This window comes from Falco punctatus (assembly GCF_963210335.1).
Source record: "Falco punctatus genome assembly, chromosome: 3".
Taxonomy (NCBI): Eukaryota; Metazoa; Chordata; class Aves; order Falconiformes; family Falconidae; genus Falco; species Falco punctatus.
Window position 1 is genome coordinate 103,365,292 of NC_137582.1, and position 26,815 is coordinate 103,392,106.

The window sequence follows — 26,815 nt, forward strand, 5'->3', positions numbered from 1 at the left end:
CGTTATCTGAAATAGAGATTGCATATTTGAAAATAAGATAATTTCTGCATCTGTTTTATGGTGAAAGCATTCCACTCAGATCAGATTTTGTTTCACGATCTTCCATTATAAGTGCATTCAGAAGCATTTTTTTACCCACCAAGAACTAAATTAAAGCCTACATTTCTGCACTAGTGAAGAGGTAAAGAAAAAGACCTGAAAAAAGGAAAAGAATGGTATTTTTATGTCTGTAGAAATTCTGTAAATGGCAGAGAGACTAAGAATTCATTGTGTAACTTTATAAATGTTAATAGCTCTTTTTTCAAACTAAAAGTCTTTTTAGGGAGGTTTTTTCCCCTTTCTTGGGCTTTCTGTGCAGTCCACAATACCCAGGACTTAGTAAACAACCTTCCATAGAATTCTGGGCAATTTTCCAGCTTTTTGGCAACATCATTTTTCAGTTTTCTCTTCAGTTATTCTCAGGCAATAGACAAAGGATCCTGAGACTGTATGTACACATCTGAACTGTAAAACAATCATAACAAGGGAAAATAATTCTATAACATTATATAGAATAAAAAAATAATAGTATAAACAATACTGTCTGAAGTCACAAGTCAGATAGTGTTTATATGTTGTGGCAGTCTTAGCACAAGGCACTTAAAGGGGTCATAGTATAAGGCACCTTTTGATACTACGGCTGTGCAATGCTTACATGGTGGCACTTGTCTGTTAGTATAAAAATAATGCTTCCTAAAGGATAAAATCAAAAGGGTACACCTTACAGGGCTTTACTGTACTTTTGTAGTGGTGACAATAAAAGCCTAAAGAATAATACAATTGCACATACATATGAAGATAACTCCCAGAAGACCATTTGTTCCATTTGTTTCTCCTAAATGGCACAGGTCTTTTCCTCAGGTAGTAGTTTTTCATCAACTACATTTAGATTTAAACTACAGAACTGATTCCAAGATAAGCAGAAATATGAGATGTGCATATCATGGCATACTTCATTTCCAGCAGAGTTAATTTCTGCCGTAGCTGTTGATTCCAGCAAGACCTACAGTCTCCCATATGAAAATGTATTAGACTTTGTGTAAATTCTGTACAATATAAGATTCTAAAATATTAAATTATATTGAAAAATACTTAGTTAAATCCAAGGAACATAATACTTACAGGAAATCCTGGTAGACCTGGCTTGCCATCTGGCCCCTACAAAATGCAAAAAAACCCCACTCCCTTAAAAAAACACATTGCAGACTTGCAAAACAGAGCATGCATCCCTTCTTCCCCATTCACTGACAGATATCATAAACACTTCTTTTGGGACAGTTGTATTAATAAAAAACATGGGTTTTTTTCAAAAACTAGGCTATGTAGAGTGAAATTCTGCTATCAGGTACACACATTCTGGTCTTCCTGGTTTCATCAGGCATTGAATGTGAGGGAGAGAACTGTGCTCACAAACAAGAAAACAGATGAAATACACAAACAACAGTCCACAAATGAAACTAGCTCTGAAGCCAGATGCTGTGTTTGGGGGGGATTAAAATTTTACAAAGTGCAATATATTGTAGACTTTCAGGCAAGTTTGAATAGACTCCACAGCCTGGAAAAGGCAGATTTCTCTTTGGATCCAGTCCTAGGAATTTGAAATCATTACCAAGAATCATTTAGAATTTCAAATATTTAATTGAATTTTCAACATTTAACTGAAATTTCACATCTGTTGCTCTCAGAATTTCCAGCTTTTCATCCACAGCTATAATTGATGTGAGAATAGTGTTCATAGTTGTAGTCTCAAGCAGAACTGAGCAAAACACTTTATCCCAACATTTTACCATTTGAAAAACAACAATAGAAAAAAAAGGAATACATGCTATTTGAATCTTGGTCCCTATTTTTGCATCAGTTCCACATTTCTGTCATTCAAAGCATATAGCTCAGATTCAAAGCTAAGCCAATTCCTTTCTTCCAAACATATGCGTAAAAGCAATTAATTCACACAGAACTCAGTTCTGCCCTGAAGTGCTTCCACAGAGCTTTGTGCTGAAGTTAGTAGGCGCACAATTCTAAAGCACAGGAAACTCAGCTCTAGCTGATACTCAAAAGGAGACACAGAAGATAGATCAAATCTGAAGACATAATAAAGCAGCATATACTCACTGGAGGCCCAAGCAGTCCTTTAATTCCAGTAAAGTTAAAAATTCCCTCTGTATCATTGAGCAGTAGCTAAAAAAGTGGTTAAGGAATGGGTTATTTCAAATACCAAATTAATTATCTAGGGCACACATAAAATTTTAGGAATGTATAGACAGTTAAAGCATCTCTTTGTAACTATGGGGAGAAAAACACAAATAAGGCCACAGCGAAGGCTCCCTACTTCTAGTTTTTGTTATACATTTGGAATAACAAGACCTAGAATTCGTTTTACATTTGTTATGTAAGGATCTTGTAATGCTTTCAAAACTTTAATTAACTAAATCTCATTTTTAATTTGAAAACTATGACACCAAATGTTGCAGCCTGAAGTCATTTCTCTTCAGTAAGATAAAGATCAAAATGAAGGTTTTATATTCCAATATGTCACTGGCATTCTAAGATGGTGAATCTGACCACACTCATCCTGTTGTAGAGTTGAAGTTGTAATTATGTTCCGGACGTGTCTGCATCACACCATGCAGCGCTGCCTTGCAGTGATTCCTAAGTTAGTTCTGATCATGCTGCTGTGCCTGCAGTCAGTGGAACTGGCTGGGACCCCCTAAACAGTATAGTCACTTGCATGTGGAGCAGCACCTAAGCTAATCAGCTCCCAGGCTCAAGAAGCCTGAACCAAGCAGTGCAATAGCAATGCTGCTGTACTGCCTCCTAGCCTGAATTAGTGACCTCAGCATTTCCTTGGGCATCTCTGCATAATTTGATCACAGAATCAGAATAATGAAGGTAGACAGGGACCTGTGGACATAATCTGGTCCAACGCCCTCCTCAGTGCAGGTCTAATTGGATCAGGTCACTCAGGGACTTGTCCAGTTAAGTCCTGAACACCTCTAAGGATGGGAATGCCACAATTGCTCTGGACAACTGGTTCCCCTATTTGAGCATCATCAGGGTACAAAGTTTTTGCCTATATCTAATCAGAATTTCCCATGTTCCAACTTGTGTTTGTTACAACTTATATACTGCCATACACCTCCAAGAGGAGGGTGCCTCCATCTTCTGTGTATCCTCTGATTAGGTAGTTGTAGACAGCAACAGTCTCTCCTTAGGCTCCTTTCCTCCAGGCTGAGCAGACCCAGTTCCCTCAGTGCTCCAGTCACACGGCCATCTTGGCAGGCCTGGCTCCGTTACATCAATATCCTTCTTGTAGTGGGAACCTCACAGCCGGACTCAGTACTCCAGAACCAATCACAGGAATGCCAAGCGCAACTGTCAGTTAAGCCAATTTGCCACCTATTTTATCATTTGCTTATCCACCTCATAGGTCACCAGTTTGGTGATAGCAAGACTATGGAAGACTTCATCAGAAGCCCTGCTAAGGTCAGGGTGTACAACACCCAGTGACCATCCCTGGTTCACAGACAAGCAATCATTTCAGTCAGGAATGAATTGCTTTAGTAAATCCATGTTGGCTGTTCCCAGTCAGATTCTTGTCCTGGTGTTATGATTAGGCTTTCACTTTGGTTTCATTTTGATTTCAGACAGCTACCTTTGTGGTGTAAACGGATGTTCCCAATACTATATCACATAGCCATGTGTTAGAGTTCAGGACAGACAATATGTAAGTTCTTGGTCCACATAATTGTTGTCGGTGAAAAGAGATCCTTACTCAGTTTGTCATTTGTTTCATTTCTTTCACTCCAACAGTCCCATTTTGTGTGAAAGTTTAGCTTTGTTTTGGATTCAGAAATGTGTGCAGAACCTCATTACAGCCTTGAACTAGTCCACTTGTTTAGCAGGCAAGCCATTTCAATATAAGGCTCTATGTACAACAGTATATTCCCATTCAATGTGACGAAAATCTTCTGAATTTCACAAGACTAGGGCAGGGCATGCCTTCAGGTGCCGGGGATTCACTTAACACATGAATAAGCACTTTGTCACTGAGGTATTGTGAAATCTGAATGACTCTTCTGCAGATGTGCATGTGCAGATCAATGCTATCAGATCACAATCTTTTGCAACATTTGTCAATAATACAGCATACAAGAACTAAGTTTGAAGCTACCCCTACTTTGAATAGGAGGTTTGACCATATGGCCTCCAGAGGTCACTTCCAATTATGAGTCTCTGATTATTATTTTTCTAATCTAGTGTAGAGGAATTATAGAGGACTGTATGAAAAAATTATTTGTAAAAAGGTTGTAATAATTGTTAAAAACATAAGGTATGAAATGTTAAAAAAAAAAAGAAGGGGGAATTGTAGAGGAATGAAGCTGTGTTAATAATAATATACAACTGTGGGTTGGCTTCAGGGGCGGCAGGTTGGCCGATGTAGATAAGGTGCAGCTGTGGCTGGTTCTGTTAAGTGGTTGAGAGCCAATGAAGAGAGAGCAGCCGAGGAAGAAGAAGCAAGGGAAGAAAGAGTGGGTTCTGGATGAGGTGAGGAGAAGGCAGTAGAGGGACTGGCATGAAGAGTGTGTTGGTATGAGGTGGTAAAAGATCTTGTTGCAGCTTGATAGTTTGGATAGTGCTGGACAATCTGGGATGTGAAGGAGGACACAAAAAGATCAGACCTGCTTGGTCACATCAGATATCCTATCTATGCCATCTGATTGTGGCAGTGTATGGTCAACTTTCTGTACATTGGGGTCATGTTGGCACCATGATTCATGCAGCTAAAGCCTTTTACTGGGTGCTGCTCCCTGTCCTTGTGTTCTACAAAAACCACTGGGAAAATGTCAAATTAAAAGGGAGTTTAATTGCTGCAGGCAGCACTCCATCTCCCACCCTCAGTGAGCTCACTCTGCTGCATTGCTCCAGGGGTAGCGTGATGCCATTGGTCCCACTGTATTCCCAGCTCTGTATGGGCTGTTACTTTAATGACAGTAATAAAAGAGTGCTGCTGCTGCAATTGCTCTGCTTTATCTACAGCTGGTGGAAGAAATCCAGGAGCCCTGGGTTTACACTGTCTTTGCATTGTGGAATTACTCAGTATTCATTCTTTTTGGGCTCAATCCAAACTGTACTGAAGTCAGTGGAAAGAATCCCAAAGGCTTTGCTGAGCTTGGGACCAACACTTTGTATATTTTATAAACAGAGTTTAGCTACAAATGGAAATGGTGGTTGGAAGTCAGAAAACTGTAGAGAGTGCTGAAAAAGATATGAAAATAGAAGGTACAAGGATGATGAGAAGAGAAAAAGATTGCACTCTTCACAGCCTGCTCCAGGTATATATTTATCTTCCTTTCTGGATGTGCAAGCAGCTTTAATAGCAACAACCCAGCAATGCAATTTTTTAACATATCAAATCAGTTCAGAAAGTGCTGACCACAAAGTAAGGACAATGTTGTTTTTCATATTTTCTTCACGGCTATGAAGAGGGAGAAACCGTAGGTTTTAGCATGCTTGCCTGGGTTGGATTCTAAATAAACCTTCAGCTTCGTATTCAAATGGCATGAATACGCCCTTATTAGGACTACAGAAAGAACATAGGAAACAATCTTTTGACATTTCCTTTAGACCCCCAACATTAATCTTTCTCCAGGACTTTCATTCAGGTTTTGTACCTAAACTATGGATGAAAAATAGTGGCAATAGGTAATTGTTTAAAAGTTTTAAATTTAAATACAGTAAGATTTCTGTACTGTATCAAACTGAATTGGTGAGATAAAAATCATAGCAACAATTAATATGGTTTACTGGTTATCGTGATACCGTGCATGAAAATGCACTAAGTATCAGAGATTATGCTCAAAAAAAGCAAATTAGCCCATATGGGATGAGGAATATTGTATTTTGGAATATCCAGCAGCAGCAAACTGAGGGACATTGGTTTTTAAACAGGACAGCTCAGAGCTGACTTCCCAACCAAGAGCAGGAGGCAAGAGAAGAGACAAAAAGGACTGCAAGCCTCTGAGACCCACGGTGTTGGTAGGTACTGCAAAAACCTGAAAATGAAAAGGTTCCACCGCAGACCTCACTTTTATCTTACCATGTCTTTTCACAGTGTTGGGAGCAGTTCCTGAAGGGATCATATCCCCTCAGTTCACCTAGGGACCAGGTTAAATGAGGAGGAAACCAAGTTCCCCTTCCCAGTGCAGCTCAATCAATATGCTTTTGGCCAGATACCGGTGAGGCCTGACAGCAGTCCAATGTCAGATCTTAATATTTCAACAATAGTGAAACTGCACCAGCTCTTTAATTTGTTTTAATTTGATCAAGCAGCCTGAAATCTGTTTAGTTGTAGTCACACAGCCCTTCGTAAGAAAACTTCCAACTTTGATAGCTCAGTCCATCAGACTTCTGTAGCCCAAGAAGCATTGCTGTCTCTGGCTACACAACAGTTAAATGAGTGAACCAACAGACCCTGACCCGGGGGGCAATCTCTCTAGCTGCCCTGTGGTTCATGTAGATCACTTAATTGATTTCTGCTGCTCTACCCAGGTCAAGCCAATATCCACATTACAACAGCTGGTACTGATATTTATTTTAGTTCCGTAATTCCAATTGCAATTGATACTTGCAGTAGTTCTTTTCCTATCTGAAGCTAACTACAGAAGTCAACAAAATGTATTTGGATAATTTAATCTTCTATCTCAGCAAATGTATAGTAATCAAAGGTCCCGCTCTCATACAAACATTTGTGAAGTAGGTAGAACTCAATGTTACACATAATGACATATACTTACACGTGCACATGTTCAGTCAACTGTATCAAAATCCAGCATACCAAGTCCTCCAATAAATCATCTGATTAACAACACGGAGGATTTGAAGCACGTGAGGATATATGGCTCTTGCTGTTCCCCCTCCCCAAATATCTGTTTGTTACAAATGTACATAAAGCCCCATATACTATGCACCCAACTTCATGAGAGAACTTGCTTCTTAAACTCCAAGGTGTTCAGAGAAGGAAATGGAGTTTTGTATGGGTTGTAATACACCTAACACAATACAGCTTCTACCAGGCTTTAGTTCTGTAAAGCATGGTGAAAGTAGCTCATACAGTTCTGGAGAACTCAGAGGCTAGGTTTCTTCCCTTACATAGATGCGTGGGCATAGTAGGGAGCTATGCAGCCTCCAGCTAACTACTGTCATTAGTTTGCTGTTAGCTTCAATAATCTTTTTACATTTTTTATACATACTGTCCTCCCTCTGAGGCTCTCACAGTGTTTTGTCAAGTATTAATGAGCTAAGAAACAACACATTCAGGTTCATTAGTACTGCAAACAGAGCTGTTTAGTCACTGATGAGAGCTGAGGCCCCGCAGTGACACCATGAGGGCAGGGCTGTGAGAAAGAACATGATTTTTACATCAGCATTTCTGTCACAGTTATTGAGGAACTTCCCAGAAACACCAACAGAAAAACGATAAAGTGTAGAGCTGGTTAAAGTCCCACTTTGAGCAGGACTTTTAACTAGATGATATTCAGACACCCCTTCCAACCAACATTTCTGTGAATCTGTAATTTTGCTCATCCAAGATCTTGGATCCTAAGATTCTGTGTGGATAATAAGTGAACTTAATAAAAATACCCAACTCTTTTGGGACTGTTTATGTGGGCTATGGGATGGCAATTTATGCTATATTTGCTATCAGTAGCAGAAGTGTTACTGAAAGCCTAGTTGGTTCAGTCAACAAAAAATGTTGTATGTAGCTCAGCTTTGTGTTAATGTTGGTGCCCAGCTACCCCAGCACAGATTTCTCACCTGGGCACTTTCTCTTCTTGCAACCACAAACCACTCCTTACTGCTGTTATGTGGTTTCTGTGGGTCTGGCTGTCTCAGGCACCTTCAGCTCTGAGAGGTGAAGAACTTCCTGTAGCCACTCACAGCTCCTCCAGATTTCAATGTCATATCAAGCCAACCACAAGGATTTGAAATGGAATTAATCCTAATGTCTAGCCTTCATACTGCTAACTAGTATTGTTTTTGCAAAGGCTGATGTAGAAAATATACATGCAGCTAAAGGATATTAGGCAGTTTTGCTGAGCTTCAAGTGTTTTACCCTTTGATACTTTGGGCTGTTGCTTCCACAACAGTCAGTGCTCTGGTTGGTATATTGGACACCTGTCAGAAAACGCAACCTATCTCTCTCCTACATACTGCTGTGTCTTGGGTGCTTGCTTTGTTAAACATTCCCAGTTTTGTATTTCTCTGTTGATTTTTATTTCATGTTCACAACCTCTGCAGAATCACCTGGACAACTTGTGAGTTCTCAGTGTGAGCCCATAATTCTTGTATATAAGCTCTTCACCCACTCTCCTCCCCATTTTGTCTTTTTTAAAAAAATCCATTTGATATAAAGACATATCGAGATTTTTTTGTTTTGAGGAGTAAACTTATGACCTGAACATCAACAGCAGCATTGCCAGTTTGTTAACGGCTTGTGCCTTCTTCTCTGTAAGATGGGTTACAAAGACTTTAACGCTTGACAAACACACTTACCTCAGGTATTGCTATGATTGGTCCTGGTGGTCCTGGTGGTCCTGGTGGTCCCACAATACTATTCCCGTTCTGTCCTGGTTCACCCTATGTCAAAAGCATTACAGGTGGAAAACCCATTTACTAAGTACTACATTTCACCCAGGTTCCCGAGAAAGAATGAAATCCACACAACCTCACCTGCAGTCCTGGGTCACCCTTCTCCCCTTTTGGACCCTGCATGTGATAAGACAAATGGGTGTAAGTGATTTAAAAAGTAAAATTTTGAAAATGGGCTTTCTCTAGCTTCACAGAAAGCACAACAGTAAAATGCAGGTACAGAATGATCAGTCCCAGCGCTTTCGAACCATGGGTGGGGCCATCTGCTTTGAGCTCAGACCCTCTGAGGATTTGAAGCCTGAAAGCATTTCCCAGCACGTTTGACAGAGTTCACAGGTGACCAGCAGAACGGGCACACAGCATTTGATTAGTTGGGGATTAATTCAACAAGCCTTTCTTTCAGTGCACTGAGGTCAGCCATGCCTGGCTGCTCCTTCCTTTTCCAGCATTAGCCAGCTCAGCTGTGCCTGGGATGGCCCAGTGGTCCCGGGCAGGGGAGCACAGGTGTGTTATACAGTCGGTTTTCGGGCAGGTTGCTTCCAAACTTGCTCAGCCCCTCAGCACAGCTCACTGTAGCAGGGAAGCAGACAGCTTCACTGCCACCAGTGAGAGGGAGGTGGCAGGGGACAAGCTGTGGGACTTCCTGGCCAAAGGGCTCTGCAGTCCTAGCAGCTCTTAAGCATCAGAAATACATTAAAATTACCTATGAGCCTGTTAGCTTCTCTTTTATTAAAAGCAGAGCTGATTTCTGAATAATTAAAAGCAAAAGGAGCATCAAAGAATTAGAACTAGCCTCTGGAGATGCCAGATGAGGGAGGCAAGGGCAAGGGACACCCTGCTCCCATGCTTGGTGTCTGAGGCAGCTGCTCTGGGTTAAGCAGGACAAACCCAGCCCCGGCTCTCCTGCGCTGCTAGCCAGTACTGTTAGGGCTCCTGGTGACCCTTAAGCCCTAGGCTTGGGAGCCTGTGTGTGCTGGGTGATCACAGATGATGACAGCCCTACTCACCACATCTCCGGGTCGTCCAGCAACGCCAGGAAAGCCTGGTTTTCCATCTGTACCCGGCATTCCCTGCCACAACAAATACACTGTCATTCTCTCAAAAGTGTATCCAGTTGCATGCAAGCAGGAGGCTGCCACTCTTGGGAGTGACACAGATGGCTCTGGATGGGCTGACCACAGGGCACGTCTGTGGGGCCTCCGTGGAGTCAGCATCATCTCATCAGTCCTCTGCTCCCTCCACTCCTCCTACTCTTTCCCAATTCCAGAGCAGTTTTTTTTTTAAATGCAGCTTCAACCATTCTTCTCTGTTGCTCTCACCTCCACTTAGCAAAAGGTCGGTTTCTGTTGCTTTCCCCAGGTTATTTCCACCCTTCAGTTAAGTGACTCCCAGGCTGGAGGATGAGGAGGAAGAGGCATTGTATGCACATGTGATTTGGTATATGGGGCAAAAAGTTTGATAGCCCCTGCTTTAGTTTAATGCAAGACTGTATATTGCTGCTAAGAATCTGACAGTTACTCTATTCTATGGGGAAAACAGGTTTCACTCAGTAATGACAACGCAGTTCACCCAGAGGAAAATGGATAAAAGAAGACTAAATTCTTAAAGGACCAGATAAAGAGTGAACTGCATTTTTTGCAGCTCTTTTTCTCCTTGTCATATGAAAGTACAAAGGAAATGACACAGAACAGCCTAACAATTCATTCAAGTGACAGATTAGCCCTGCTTTGGTTTAATAGTAGGGCTATTTTTTGTTTGTTTGCTTGTTTGGTTAGTGGGGGGTTTGGTGGTTTTTCTTTTGTTGTTGTTGTTTGGGTTGGATTTTGGGGTTTTTTTTTAGAAGAAGGCTGTTTTAGTTCTTAGTTTTTCTTCTGCTTCAAGAAAATATATTTGGGCTTTTACAGTACATAGTATCATGAAAATCTAGTAGACAGACAATTCCACTTAAAGGTCAGCTCAGTAGCTGTCAAAAAGATAAGTGTAAGCTATGTCTTGGAAAACAGACAAATGAGGAGGTGGGTGAAGGATATTGTAGAGGCTTCTAAAAGCAGAAAGTGGTTAAGGACTCACACTTCTAATAGAAGAAATAGCGACCATCAAATGCAAATAGCTGGAAGAGGTTCACAGGATGTATAATTAAATTGGCAGAGCACCTTGCACCAAGGTCTTGTAAATTGTAGAAGTTTGCATGAGTTCCAGGGGAGACATCAAGTTTACTTGAAGAAATCTAATTGTGGTTCAGACACCATTTCTAGCTGAGAAAATCCCCGACTCATAAATTGCTGGAGTCTAAGAAGTCACTTAGGAGAACTATGATGCAATACTTGGCCTTTCATAAGGCCAAATTGCATCTAAGCATCTGCTCAAACTGTGCATGCTTCTGACATAGCTGGTGACAGGATGCTAGGATAGATGGATGTGACCCAAAAAAACCCCACTGAGAATTATCTAATAGTCTACAGCAGTGTCTTGAAGAACGACAGAGTTTCAAAGCATCCAAAGTCAAATGGTCTTCCCTGCGGCATTTCTGGTGTGATAGAAGAAAGCCAAATTAACAGTCTGTAGGACACAAAATTCCCTCTCTTCTTATGCCTTACTACAGAAGCACCAGCATAAAAGATTTAATGCGTCCACTTCATTAAGCAATTATATTCTCACTGTTATTTCTATTTTTTGCTTGTGATCAGCAAAGCATGTGGTTCAGGAATAAACACTCCATTTGTCAAAATAACTTCTGAAGCACTCTGATTTTCATTTTATAGATGAGTGCAGGATAAAAGGTGTCTCTGAATGCTAATGGGATTTAGGCACCTAAGCAACTACTGGGATTTAGGCACCTACCTGACTAGTAAAAATGGTACTTGGGACTTAAGTCTCTTCAGTGCTTGTGAAAAATTGTATGTTTCTATTTGGAATACTATTCTATTGGTAATGGGGCAGAGGAAATAACCTTGGACCAACAGTATTTCTGCAACAGAATACTGCCATTTCAGGCATGCTGGTACCTGCAGATCAGCCTTCTACTATTACAAATGCTGAATAATTTCAGCAATTGATTCTCCAAATAAAATTTAATTTGGAAGAAAAGATCCAGGATAGATGTTTTACTGTAAAACGTATCCAGAGGCATTCTTATTTCTAACTCACTCCATATTTTAAGAATATAACTCGTTGCTCAAATACAAGAGGACTAAGATCTTTTTGAATCTGAGGATTGAAGAGATAGATCGATTATTTTTAAATAGCACTGTAATAACTCCACTTACAATATATGCATGTGTTTGAAACATATTCATCACTTCAACAATAATTATTACTGGAACAAGGACCACATAACAAAGCACTTGTATGCATAATAATTAAGAAAATAACACATAGTCTCAAACAGATTAAAAAGAAGAGTTAAACAACTGTCCTGTGCATCAATGCATCAGCTTTGATTATGCTGACAAATATCATGGCAACACTCAAAATATGTAGAGCAGATGGAATTTATGGCAAGCAGAGTCCTGCTACATTGTTGTTTTTTTAAAAATAAACAAGCAGATGCTGTTAGAAGACTGTGATAATACTCTCATAAATATTCAGCAAGCAGAAGGGTAGACTCATGATTGCTTTTATCTCGTTTCCTAGAGCAACTCTTGATTTCAGTGCTATGCCAAACGCAAGAGAAGCTTTTGGTTTTGTTTTACTTATTATTATTTTATTTTACTTTATTTCATTTAATTCTGTTTTATTTTATTGTATTTTATTCTATTCTATTTTATCCCATTTTCTACAAGTCGCAGCCCCGCCCTCTGCTGGCTTAGGCCTGCAAACGGCAGGAAAGTCAGACGGGGCTGCGGGCAGCGGCACAGCTGCAGGCAGGAGCCCGAACCCGAGCGGACCGGGGTGGTGCCAGTGCCCCCGCCCCGCCCCGCCCCCCGCCGCGCGAGGCAGCGCAGCCCCGGGCCCGGCCCGGGCTCACCCGGAGCCGCAGCAGCGGGGAGGGGGGGGGCAGGTCGCCGCCGAGGGGCAAAGGCGGCGCCCCCAGGGAAACCCCCTTTCCAAAGAGGAGAGCGAAGCAGGGAGCACGGCAGCCGCAGTGCCCGAACCTCCCTGGAGGCATTTAAAGCTCCGACAGACGAACGCATTGCTGATGCGGTCTGGGCCTGGCAGTAACGCCGCTTGGGGGGCTGTACTGGGCTAGGTGACCTCTGGAGGTCCTTCCAGCCACCGCTTCTATAATCTTGCACCTCCCGAGCGGTCTGGAGGAGCCTGGCTGCCGGTGGTGAGCAGGGTCTAGCACAGAAACAGGCGACAGCATTAGTCTCTGTGCTGGGCACCGGGCTGGGGTCCCGCACGGCCCCCGAGCTCTCCGCGGGGCGCAGCAGGGACTGGGCGCAGACCGCAGACCCGTGCCGTGGGGAGGGCTCCGGGGGGCAGTGCCTGCCTCACCGGGAGAGGAAGGAGCTGGGGGGCATGTGGGACTTAGTTTTTTATATAAGCTTTGCTGATACTCTTTTTGTCCTGGCGAAAAGGTAGACGGTCGCACAAAGCACCATGGCGTCATGCACCTGGGGATTTAAAATACAATTTTAACCATATTTTAAACAGAAGTTACACTGGCTCCTGACAAATGCAATTCCACTGAGAAAGGGTTCTGATTTTTCCAGATAAGCCTCCCTGGGCTTTAACATGCTGGCAGAGCAAGAAATATTCATTATTGACTGAGTGCATTAAGAGAAAGAAACAACTGAAGTTTTAGATCAAGTTAAATGAATTCCCCACCTTTGAACCTGGTGGACCAATGTTGCCTCTTTCCCCCTGAAACAGAGACACAGCAGGGCTCAAATATCAAACTGAACAGTCATTACAAGGATTTAAAACAAGTATGTTACTTTCCTTACAAAAAAGGGGACTGAATGGAGTAAAATGATTAGCAAAAATAGGGCATATTTTTGGTAAAGTGATGCTTAGCATGCATTTGTGAATTGGTTCTGTGGGCTTAACCTCCCACTTCCTACCCACACCTTAGAGTTTCTGGTCACCACACATAGTTTTTGCCAAGCATCTACCAAGCCACGTACCCGAACCTTCATTTTGGTGTCTGAAACCAGCACATGGTAACATTCCCCAGATCTACCAATGCCAGAACAATCTTGTGCCTCCACAAATGACCCACCATCTTCCTTCAACATGGTTAACTCAGCCTCCCACAGACCACTGCTCTCCCCATCCACTCAGCCACAGAGCCATACCATGAGCAATGTACTGAGTACTGCACTGTTCCACCTTTGGGACTAATTCTGCACTACTCTGGCTCTGAGCAGACATGATTCCTTGATTTCATTATAGACTGAGAACATGCAATTTAGTTTATTTCATTTGAGATGGAGAATATAAACAGGCCATTGCCTTAAATGTTGTTTATGCTTATTGTCTTTTAGGAGTGCTTATACTCATGAATGCATGAATACTGTAGACTGGTTTTTACCGGAAACAGTTTTTCATGACAATAAAAGTGAGAGCAGAATTTGGATCTGTACTTACTTGCTAGGAAAGAGAGAAAACCTCAGTTACAGCAGGCCTTCTTTTCACAGATCTACTAGCTAGGATATTTGTAGGATGAAGGATGCATGAAACATAACTATACCTTAAACTCATGATGCATTAGCTCTTGGGTTTTGAAAGTGGGCGGTGGTTGTATTTTGCCACTGTTGCCTAGTGGAGTCATTTATAACCATGAAAAGTGGGTGTAAAATTCATTCCCATGAGAATGATAGTGTATTATAACCACTTTATATTAATTTTGCTCTAGTGTACCTGATTTTGTAAGATGTCAGGCAATAGTATGTTCCTTTCTCTGCCTTCATGATCTTTGGGATGAATGACTTAAGATTAAACAACTAAACTCTTAGTGTAGGTGGCAGTGAAGCCTCTTGGCCAAGGTCTGTGACTATCTTTTCAGTCCCAGTCCAGTTCTTAAATGCTAGGAATCATGCTACCTCCATTTCAGAAATCGTTGTGAGACTTGTTTTCACAATATTTTAGAAACAAAATTTCTAATTAAGGGCAGGGAATAATTTTTTAACAAAAAAATATGTGTTTTTGGCATGGAAACTCAGCACCTACTCCTGTCCATAGAGCAGCATGATGTGAGAGCACATCTATTCTAGCCAGTCCTTTGCAGTATAGTTCACTAACACATGCTGTGCAACCACGTGATTTTTTCACTGCCAAGGAATGTTGTCCTCCATCCTTAACAGCAGCAGTACCCAATGGAGGGCCTTTTTTCAGCCCTATAAGCTGAGCTCTACAGACTAGACGTAAGGGACTGGGCAGATCTTGGATTGCTGCTGTTCTCTGACACAGATGCATGCTGGAATGTGCTGGTCAGTGACCAGTGCTGTGTCTGTTTGAGTGTAAATTTTAGGAAAAGAGGATGGGGGGCCCCACCTATTGGTTTCCATTTCCTGTTCTCTCAACGTTGCTGTCAGTTCCCAGGGCAATGAAGACTTCACATTTCTGCAACTCCACATTTAGGGAGCTTGAAAAGTGTTGTCATGCTGTACTATTAACCTGAGTGGTACCTGAGTTTTACACAGGAATAGAAAGAGCCTCCTCCTGCCTAAGGCCCCATTCTGCAAATCTGACCTTTCTTCCTATGGTTTTTCATCTCTCCAACTTAACCAACAGTGGCACCAAAGAGGTAAAATTCAGTCACCACTGAGCTCAAACCAAAACCAAGGCAAAGCAGTCATGACATCCCCCTTCTTCCCCCCAGCACCTCCCAGAATGTTTTCTTATCACTTTCTGGGATCATGCCTGAAGGCCTCTTCCTGCAGGTTTCTCTTTCAACAGCATACATGTAATCTCTTGGAAACCAGAGTCATGTATAAATGAGTAACAAACTACCAAATGTCCTAAAAAAATTAAACAAAAATGCCATGGTACACCAAGTGCCCTGGAATGTAATGGCCCAGCTGGAATTTAATAAATGTTACAGTGTGGATGTGAAATAACTCTATTAATAAACATTCTGGGTGGATACCCAGGGTAAATGGGAACAAAATTTGTCCTATCCTTAGTTGGTATGCAAATGTTAAACAAAAGCTGTTTTGTTAAGGCAAATGCTGGGAATATAGAAATAAAAAACATATGCCAAAGCAAAATAGGTTAGATTTCAAGTGTTCCTTGTTACATAGAGTACCTTTGGTCCTAATGGCCCATGCTGTCCATGTCTTCCTGCAGAACCCTACAAAATTACACTGAATTTACTGGTAAATCCATGTAGCATTTCATAATATGTTTCTCAGAAAAAAAACTAATTCATAACCACAATTGTTACAAAAACAATGCTGGAGACCAGTAGTATCGAGAGAGTAATAAAATGCAAGCATTATTTTTTTCTAACAAATACTGCCTTGCTCCACATTATCGTGCAACAATCTAAAGATTTTTTTTTCCTACAAATATATAATATTGTCACTGCTTACTATACATAATTTTAGAAAATATTAGAAATAAAGTTGTTCAACTGCATTTGTTGCAAGGGATTGCTTTCAATTGCTTACAATTTTTGTAATTTGCCTCCTTGGCTAAAATGAAGATATGTTACTAGTTTGGAGGCAACACGGCATTGTCTTGCCAGTTCAAGTTTAAAAGTAGCTTGAAACAAACATTTGGGCATGCAAATTCCTCTCCTGCCTCAGTCATAAAGTACAATTGTGACTCTTTTGATGGTAAAATGAACACCACTTTGTTATTGATCATTTTAGAAAGCTGAATGAAAAAAAAAAGTTTTCAACAAAATGACTGAGTTGTCTTCATTGAGAATATGAAAACAAGATACTAATAAACCAAACACCAACAAAACTTTACACTGATCTGTGGAAGAAAGAGAATCGAAATCTTGGAAATGATTGCTGAGCCTACAGGCAAAATAAAACTGATACTTTTCATTCAAAACATAGCTACTACTTTCTCATAGGAAAGTAATAAAAAATGCAAGAGATACAAATTTAGTGCAGATAAATGTAATTTATGTCCTAGCAGCTGCTTTGAGTTACAGCCCTCTTAGAGGAAGATGCTCACAATCAAGAACCTCTGGAGTTGTCATAGGGTGTAAGTGGCTCATAATACTTTTCATGCAGTACAAGTAAGAATGTAGAATCATTTTCATGATTACAGGGCAGTTTTTATGTGCCTCATGTTCTGAGTCAAGCTTTGTGGAGTGACTAAGCAGTAATAGGAAAACAAAATTCCAGGATTTTGTTCAGCTGCAGAAAGACATTTTTGCAGTGTTCATAGATGAGTGACTTGGAAACAATGCCTGTTATAAAACCAAAACTGAGAGTAAGGCGGCCCTTTACACTGCTCAGAATGGGCAATTTTGGCACTGGTTTTGGACATCTCATTTTGGACACTAGCTTGCTTCATCTAACAAATTCTATTCTTATTTTTGTAACTGTATTTTTTGTGCCACTTTTTTAGTATCTAGGAAAAGATGTAAGAGCGGACAAAGGCCTCCAAGCTATTAAACTGAGTCAGCTGTAACTTCAGTGACTCACAACTTTAAGCCAGCATGGTAAAGAGCTTCTCAAACTCGCTCCTGTCTCCCGTGTTCAGTTTGTTCCTGATGATTCATGGAATCACAGAAACAGGGTTGTGCAGGGCCTCTGGAGGCCACCTAACCCAGTCACTCCCTCGAAGCAGAACCATCACCAGCTCCCAATCAGGTCAGTCATGTCTCTGTCCAGCAAAGTCTTGAAAACTTCCGAGAACAGAGATTCCACAACCTCCCTGGGCACATCACCCTGGTTCTGCACTAACCTCCTAGTGAACAGGTCTCCTAAGGTTTCGCCTGAACATCTCAAGCTGCAAATTGTGACCCCTGTCCCTTGCTGCACTGTCTGGCACTGCAAGGAACAGTTTGGCTTCCTCATATTTGCAGCTGCCCCTCAAAGACTTGCAAGCAGCTATCAGATCACGCCCTTGTCTCCTTTCGGCCAGACCGAGCCACCTGAGCTCCTTCAGCCTCTCCTCAGTGGTCACGCACGCAAGGGCCGTGCCAGCTGCACGGCTTTCTGCTGGGCTGTCTCTGGCTTCTCCACATCCTTCTTGAAGTGGGGTACAAAACCCAAAAAGGATTCTGTATGTCAATGCAGCCTCACGAGCCCTGAGTAAAGGGTTATAATAACCACCCTGTACCTGTTGGCAACGCCCTTTCTGATGTGCTCCAGTGCCTGGCCTGCCTCATTTGCAGCTATGCTGCGCTGCGGCCTAGCATTCAGTCTGGCCACAGTCAGCAGCAGCAGCACTTTCTCAAACTTGAGCACCAAAGCTTATTCTTTTAATGCTAGGCTTTGAAAGTCTGTTTCTTTTGGAGTGAACAGAGGGCCAGACTTCTGAAGCCCAAACTAGAACAATGCCGACAGCTCTGGGAGGAACACTGGGCAATTGCCTGCTTCGGGGAAGGCATCATAGGCTGCAGTTTTGATGTAATTGCTTAGAATGAAGACAAATCTAAATGATCTGGTAAGTCCTGACGCATTGTATTCCTATATACCATATTTGGTGTTTTAAAGTGGCCCATACAAGCAAAAATCTCCCAAGACACGGTGACGGAGGAAAAAATATCCCTTCTTCTGGGACATTGCTCCCACACTATTTGGAACATTTTTTTAATTTAAAAATGGTATTTCAGATTATGCACATTTGACTATCAGACTATAACATTTCAGTTTCATTAGTATATATAATTCATCTTCATATAGAAGAAGGGCATCTGTTAGGGTAGAACAAGAAATACGAAACCACCTATTTCATCCTTTAATCTCTCAAAAATATACTGGAAGAGAATGTAAAAATCATCAGCTAACAAGGTATCAAAGAAATATAATGCAAATTCTTTGGAGAACACAGGTATTGTAATGTCATTCTAGAAAACCTGAATCCAGTGCAGTGACTCCAAATCTATAGCTGACTGGGGCTATGTATTTCACAAAAGCAGAGAGGACGCTTTTGTTTTTGAAAAAAAAAACCAAACAAAACACCTCAACAACAAACAGCACTCCCCTCCCCAAGAACATCTACTTACCTTTGGCCCTCTTAATCCTGGAATTCTGGATTCACTTAACAGGCTAATGGTACCTGATCCTTCCATGTCCTAATGGAAGAGAAAAGATGCTACAGAATTTAAGAATTTATCTTTTTTTTTTTTTTTCTGTCTCTTTATTCCCTCAACTGTTCTGTTTTCTGGAGTCCTGTAAAAAAATATTAAAAGATACTGAACAGAAATATTTTAATCTTTTCTCATTAACCTTTTTTTGACCAATTCTTGATGTTCTGGAGATAGGCTCCACTCAAATGTGATAAAGGCATGTTGATCTTCCTTACAGAAACCCTGGCCTTTACAGTCTTGCCAGTTTGACACCATTTCTCGAGCTCTTCAGGCTGGACAGTGTCAGGCAGAAGTGAGATGGCATCACTGTTTTAGGCACGTGCTATGTTTAAGCATGCTGTAGCAGTAATTTTCTGTTTAGCATTTACCTGCCACCTGGCTACTGACATACTGTGACAATGAGTAAGGGTTACGTATACTGATTTAAGGCAAGGAGAACTTGCAGGCAGTTTCTTAAGAGCAGCAATCATTATTCAAAAAGAAAGGTCCTTCACAATTATCACAGTTTAATGTTGAAACCCTTCCTAAAATACAGTGTACTGAAATGAAATTGAGCAGAAAAAAAAAATGTTCTATCACAAAATTGCAGAATTAATTATGTGGTAGGGATCTCAGAGGCTACTTAGTCCAACCTGCCATTGAAAGCAGCATAAACACTGGATTCAAATCAGGGTGCTCAGGGCTTTGTCCCCTCAGGTCTTGGGACCTTCAAGAGACAGAGTTCTGCAGCCACAGCAAGCACCTGTTCCAACATTTGGCTGTTGTCAAAGTGAAAATATTTCACTTCTATGAATTCAGGACCTCCACTGTTTCAATTTAGGACTGTTGTTGCTCATCACTCTGTGCACCACTGTAAAGATCCTGGCCATGTGTCTTCTCAATAACCTCCTTTTAGGTATCAGAAGGCTGCTAAAATGCTTGAGCCTTCTCCAAACCAAGCTCAGTTCCCTGAGTCTTTCCCCCAGGTCATGTGCTCCAGCCCACTGACTATTGCCGTGGCTCTCTGCTGACTTCAGAAAGGTGTCTGTGAAGTGGAAGACCTTGAGAGCAGCATTCATATTTCCTGTGGAGATTTTGTAGGGGTTTTAAAGGACACTACACAGAAAGCAGCAATCTCTCTCCAGCTCTCACCATTCTGACCACGATATTCCAAATCCATGGCAGAACCAGGAGCTCCCAGTGCCAAAGCAGCCAAAGCAATAAAACTGCAGGCTGCCACAATTATCTGTTTTACCCCGACCCCCACCACAGCCACATGTTCCTACCCCTTGCCTTATGCCTAACCTAGAACTCGTCAGACTGTGCTTCAAACCGTCTGGATGAACCATGCCAGCAGGGAACTGTTTGCTTGCTTTTAGCTGCAGTTTTAAATGCAGCTATGCTGGCTTAATTGTTTCCTTTTCTGAAAAGGGAAAAATCTTGACCTTTGTTTGCTCTGCTTCCCTGCTCACAGCCATACAGGCTTCATTTTCACCCTCTGTGCCCTGTGTTAAATCCTCTCACTTTCCTGTGAGCCACTTTATATCACTAAAATGGCAGAAAATACATTACTTTTTGGGGGTGGGATGGTTCTCTAAAGTTTTAATAAATTAAATGGGCTTGTGGAAAGATTCATGGAACACTGGATGTCAGTGCATGTGAAGGGCAGGCATGTGCCAGGAACGGCTGCAGATGGGAGGAAGAGCAGGAGCAAAGCAGAATCTACACCTCTTGGTGACAACGAGCCCTTGTGTCAGCTTATCCTGATTAGAGGACCCACACTCCTCGCCTGCTTAGCTATCTGCTAGTTACTGACTGGAAATGGCTCAGATTACCATAGGTCTGATGTACCTTCGTGATGCTATAAGGGAAAGGAAGACCAATGAGATCAGCTTAAGCTGCTATGGAATAACAACCTAGCGCCAAAGTCTGGAAAACATCAACTGATCTGACTGCAGTGAAAAAGATAGACCTCATTCTTTTGCCCTTTTCCACCAGCTCCACGAGAGCAAGAACAGGAGAAGCAGAAGGAGCACATGGCTGGAATCAGGTCTTTCCTTTAGGGGACCAAGGTGGGAGACACTGAGTCATCAGGTGGCCTCAAGTCCTTTGATGCAGCTTCACCTGAGACTGAATGTTACTCAGGCTTTCGTTGTGCCCCTCTATCAGCTGCCAGTATATCAAATATAAACAGAAAATCTGCTGATATTCTGTTTATCCTGTTTAACCAAACACTCGTTACTTAGGGTAAACCACAAGCTGTGTTTCTGGGTCCTTCTTTCCCTTGCCTCCACTGTGCCAATTTATTTTTCCCTTTAGAAGAGCACTTGATGCCTGCTTTATATAACACACCATCGCTTTTGACATCTGCATGTTTTTAATGGGTTTACCAGGTACCTTCTGCAGCTCAAACTGTTCTTTTGGCAAGCATAAGTGCCAGCAAACCCCATGCCATTTGGTTTTTGCACATAGCTGATCACAGATGCTAACAAGTGCTAACAGGAATGCTTTGCAGAAGCAGCCTTACAGCAACAAACAGACTGCCAAGCAAAAGGTAGTGCTGCCCCATTGAACCAGCAGACCACGGCGCTGCCTTAGCAGATGGCAAGGGTGGGCATGCAAAAGATCAGCTAAACTAGCAAGTCTGTTAACAGTAGTATTCCCCTCTCAGGGAAATGACAGCCATGCCAGTTCTGTTTGGACTAGATGAAGTTCAAGATGAAGCCAGTCAAGATAGTGTTGCGCAGTCAGAGCTGGGATCCTTCTGTGTCTGTGTCTATAAAAGTGGGGACTTCCAGTTTTCATCTCTCCTGATCATCTGCTAACTTGGCTCCTCTGAGACTTAGGTATCAGAGGTGGCAGAGTTTGGTCCTAAGCACCTACCTGCAGGGAAGCTCTTTGGTGTCAAAGAGAGGCAAAGCTGGCTTCCACTCAAATGGTGTGAATAGGGAAGAGTGGAGTCTCTCTTAACACCGACTCCTCAAGGGTCACAGAAGACGGCTGTAAGTCAGAGAAGCCATCATCCTGGGCTAAAACTCAGACCTGGCCTAAGGACAAAGGTGTGGCTTGCTGGTAGTTCTTATCTCATCCTGAGACGAGTGCATATTTATTCAGGTGAGACTCTGTACCAGCCTTTATAGCACACCTAAGTTAAGAGAAGGGAGTATTTGTACGCTTAGGCTTTGTGCTGTTCCTCACTAACAATTGCCATGCTGGCAACTAAGAACTTGCTGGAGAGAGTTTTTTTGTCCACTGACATCCACTGACAGCAGTGAAATTATTAACCAGTAGTGTATATAGTACAACATTAGTCAGGCATCAGAAATCAGAATACGTCTCTAAACAAGTATTAGTGGTCACCTCTGCATCTGGAGTACTTAAAGTGTCTCTGGAGTGGAAATACAAAAGGGGTATTTCTAGAGGAAATACAAAAGGGGTAGTCTAGATGCGAGAAGAAATGTGTGAGTAAACTGGTATCTTTTAAACACCACCACTTCACTGCAGCTGTTCTGCAGATGTCCAGTAGCTTTGGTCAAACATTGCTTAATGCTCTGATGAAACTGCCCTCAGTTTCTATGCAAAATTGTATTATATCCCATGATATACAAAAAGGAGAACTCTGGAAAGACTTTCCTGAGCCAAACAGCTAAATTAGAAATGAAAAATGCCTGGAAAAAGAAAAAAAGGGAAGACTCATATGTAAATACTGATGTAGGCAATTTGTCAGCCTCTCTTCCCAAAGATGTTAATTGCAGTAGCTCTAGCTCTTGATCTTGAGTGTGCTCCCCTTGCCTTTCTGTATGCGAAGCCACTTTCTGCTCCAAAGAAATAATCTAAATGAGTTCTCAAATGACACATAAAACTCAGCTTGAGTTGGCCAGATCTTGTATTTTAAAGTGCTCAGGATATTATTTTCAGGAGTAGAAAGAGTAGCATCTACCCTTTTTTTTTTTTTTTATAATAGAGCTTTTTTATTGTGAGTAGAACGGACCGTGAGGTCAGATGTCCAATATCTGTCTCTATTTACACATTACATATGTGACATGCCTTAACTAAATTTGTGGCTTCAAGAATGACAGCGTAAGTCATAGCTTAAAGGGGACCTGCAGTTCAGTTTTAAAGAATACTGGCAGGTCTCTATGTATATTTAGATCATTGCGCTAAATTATTTAAATGAAAAGAAAGTGCTAAGGAAGTTTTCCCTGGTCATACAGTATTTGAGTATTTATATTAGCAATTATATAAGCATCAAAAATAGCACCTGTTGCTACCAAATAGTTTAATGAAAATTGCCCAAAGAACTCCATTACTTCCATGGTCTAAGCATGGCCAATTATATGGTCAAATGCAAAAGGCATTGTAGGCTACTCCTAGGCAAATTTCAGTCTAGAGCAAATGACTTTATCTGTCATCAATTCAGCCTTAAATAGCTGTAAAATATACAGGTGATAATGCTGTCCCTCCCCTGAAGGAAGCAGATCCATAGCTACAACAAACCCCATAATAGCAAAATACCTCAAATCCCATATTGTAGCTTAGTCCTGGAGGCCCAGGAGGTCCAGGAGGCCCAGGGGATCCAGGAGGTCCTGGAGGTCCAGGTTTCCCAGGAGACCCAACAGCACCAGCTTCTCCTTTGAGGCCTATTGATCCAGGGACTCCAGTATCACCCTAAAATAAAAGGTCAGTCTATTGGTATACTGAACATGCCTAAGTAGATGCAAGTAAGTATAATCATAGAATCATGGAATGGGTTGGGTTGGAAGAGACCTTAAAGACCATCTAGTTCTGTCCTCCTGCCATGGGGACACCTTCCACCAGGCTCCGAGCCCTGTCCAGCCTGGCCCTGAGCCCTTCCAGGGATGCAGCACACCCCCCGACCGTCTTTATGGCCCTCTGGACCCGGCCAGGCAGGTCTGTGCCTCATGCTGGGGGCCCCAGAACTGAACACAGTACTCCAGGTGGGTCTCATGAGAGCCAGGCGGGGGGAAGAATCACCTTCCTCAGTCTCCTGGCCACACTTCTTAGAGAAGTATGTCAGCCAGCTGAGAAGCCAGGCTTGCTGACTTCATTAGGTTTGGCAGTAATAATGTTTAGGGCTTCTCAGCCCTTTTAAGTGATGTGCTGTATTACAGTGACACTGTTATCCCATAGAAACACTTCTTTTTTTTTTACCTTTGGACCAACAGAACCAGGAAGACCTCGATCACCCTGTAAAAGAAAACCAATCTTAATTACTTACAGTAAGAACATGAGATAAGCAACAAAAGCACAGTTATGGTATTAGATTTCTGTGTTGTTTAATTTGATGTCATAATATCCTTTACATGAAACATTAGACCTCTTAGTCAAAAAGAAAACAATCTGTAATTCAGGCGTTATAGTAACAAACCAACAGCTCTCGTCTAGTATGCAGACAGTATGCAAACTTGTGTCTCAATTATTGCTGCAGATTTTAAAGGTCTGGAGCACACAGAATTAAGCATTGCAGGTCACATCCTCTTGCTTTTGAACGTACATGTCAAAACCCTCATGGGACACAACAGAAGCAGAAACTGATCCCACACAAGTTGTCGAGGGCACCGTCCCAAACCAGGGGCATGATGAGTATGATTTTAAGGCTCCTCTGGAGCAGTCAGGCTATTTGATTTGCTTTTATACACTTCACTTAGATACTGTTTTTTCCACTTCTAGTTCACAGAATAGACAGAAAGTCACAGCATGCAAATACTTCTTTTCCAAATTGCACTGAATCTAATGAAATTAATCGCTATATTGGCAGGCTCCTGTCCTTACTCATTCAACAGAAATATTACTTGAGTAAGATCTGAAAAAAATGAGTAAGAACCAGGAGTAAAATGCTAACAATGTTTTCTTCCAAAAGTAATGGCAAAAAAACACATCAAATTTCACTCCAAGGAACAAACTGAGTTTACTTTCAGTGCATCCTGCAGATTTTCCCCATAATCTTCTCTGGATTATTTGGGAATGATGATTAAAAATAAGGTATTGCAATATAGATTAATCAAGGTTTTCAGAAAAAAAGAGTAGCAGAAATGGAAAAATCCTATTTTCCCAAAATGCTGAGGATTGTATTGAGCAGGTGCAGATATGTAGTGCTTTGTTTCTAGTTACGGGGTTTTTATCAAATATACACAATGCAGAAAACAGGCTCAGTGAAGTGTCCTTTTTTTTTTTTTTTGAGGATTATGCCCTTTTTGAAAATTTAATCTTTATTCCAGTTGCTTCCCTTTCCACATCCTTCTCTTCTTATAATATGTGGATTAGATTCAGTTTATTTCACCTAGACTTATTTCTATTCTTAGACTCCTTTGCGTAAAACACATACCACTGATCACAGCAGATACAAGAACAAATTTATAGCTGTTATCTCTTTTTGATTTCACTGCTTGCCCTACTGCTGTACTGCTTATCACCTTACTGTGCTGTGCCCAGGAACATCCTGATAGCAGCAGTGGCAATGCGCTGGGGCTGGCAGGTGGCCAGGGCATTGCTGCTGTTCCTGTGCTGCTGTGCTGGACAGGCTTGAACTCCAGTGTGAACGCGAGTCAAAGGGACTGTGACCTGTGGACGAGTCCACACTGCAGCAGGTATACCCCTGGAGAGACTGTGGTGCACAGATCAGGCTTCACTTGGAGCAGGTGCACCACTAAGGGACTGCAGTCTGTAGCTAAGACCAAGCTGAAGCAGGGGCAAGGGAAGGAGTTTATTGCAATATTAAACCCTATGGTCTGGTCCACAGGGACCAGGGGTGAAGATTGTAATGAAAATACCTTTAAATTGTAAATTGGGATTTGAGTTGCATGTTATAGTAATTACTGTAGCAGGAACCCCTTTTTGCTAGCCAGGCCAGGAGCAAGGGGAAGAGTTCATTGCAATGTTAAACCCTATAAACTGGCCCAAAGGGTCAAGGGGTGGAGAATGTCATGGAAATATTTGTAAATTGTTGTAAACCATTATCTGAGTTGCACATTATAAGAGCTACTATAGCAGAAACCACCTGAACCAGTGGAGGACAAGCCTTACAAGAAGCAGTGCAGCAGTGACCCGACCTGAGCCGGCTTTGGGGCTCCACACAACACACCACCTCTCCTGTCCTGAGTGACCATCGTAACAGGTGGAGCCCAAAGTCATGGAGCTTGAAGACTCATCCATATGAGTCCAGCCATGACTGCCGTTTTAGTGGTGAATCACAACAGAGTAGCTCATATTGCATTTTGCATGTTGAATGCTGCACGAAATGAGTCTGTACCCAACAGGGAACTCTGGATTTCTGAACATGCATTTTGAGATCTGCTCTAACATGCCATTAGCAGCTGGGTTCAATTAAACAAATACTGAAGCCAGCCAACACTGTGTTGCAGGGACAACAATTTATGATTTTTACAGCCTTAGAAATGACAAAGATTTTCCACTGAAGTAGGAGCAAGACAGACATTTAACTTACCTTTTCTCCCTTCTGTCCTGGCGGGCCAACCACTCCATCAAGACCAGGAGGACCTTGAGGACCCTGTAGATGACAGTAAATCTAAAGCAGGTACCAGTTGAGAGCTCAACTCCTAGCATATGCATCTAACTATTTTGGACCAACTGATGATCCAGCATTATGAAAGACTAATGTGTAGCACCTAACACCATTAAGTTATAACATTTGTGTTTCTTGTCTTCTGACAGTTTTGCTGTGTATCAAAAGAGTATTTAGATATATTTTAATAGAAAACTATGTCACACAACCACAAAATAATAAAAAATAATATAAACCAACATAATGTAAATATAATGTTAGCATGCAAAATAATGGTGCTATCCAAGCAGATTTTGATGGCACTGCTCCAGATGGGATGGGGTTGAAATCCATGTGTACTTCAGCCATCCCCACTTTTGGTAACCTCGGTGCCAGGTGAAAGCTAGCTGAGAAACCGTTCGTATTGACTAAGTCAGAAAGTGTCCCAGGTTTTCTGTGTG

At 41.8% G+C, this 26,815-nt stretch overlaps 1 protein-coding gene across 9 annotated transcripts in view; it reads right to left on the reverse strand.

Moving 5' to 3' along the window:
• Positions 1–26,815, reverse strand: part of COL15A1 (collagen type XV alpha 1 chain) — a 171,947-nt gene that overhangs the window by 60,175 nt on the left and 84,957 nt on the right. For all 9 annotated transcript variants that reach the window (XR_013927186.1, XR_013927187.1, XR_013927188.1 and 6 more), the window contains exons 13-23: positions 26,298–26,360; positions 24,005–24,040; positions 23,348–23,500; positions 18,770–18,838; positions 15,881–15,925; positions 13,459–13,494; positions 9,696–9,758; positions 8,770–8,805; positions 8,593–8,676; positions 2,152–2,217; positions 1,162–1,197 (exon numbers count right to left, since the gene is read on the reverse strand). Coding sequence is in view for 6 of the 9 variants with exons in the window: in XM_080381190.1 (XP_080237316.1) it covers positions 1,162–1,197; positions 2,152–2,217; positions 8,593–8,676; positions 8,770–8,805; positions 9,696–9,758; positions 13,459–13,494; positions 15,881–15,925; positions 18,770–18,838; positions 23,348–23,500; positions 24,005–24,040; positions 26,298–26,360 (687 nt within the window). In the remaining 3 variants the exon portion in view is untranslated. The remainder of the gene's footprint in view (positions 1–1,161; positions 1,198–2,151; positions 2,218–8,592; positions 8,677–8,769; positions 8,806–9,695; positions 9,759–13,458; positions 13,495–15,880; positions 15,926–18,769; positions 18,839–23,347; positions 23,501–24,004; positions 24,041–26,297; positions 26,361–26,815) is intronic.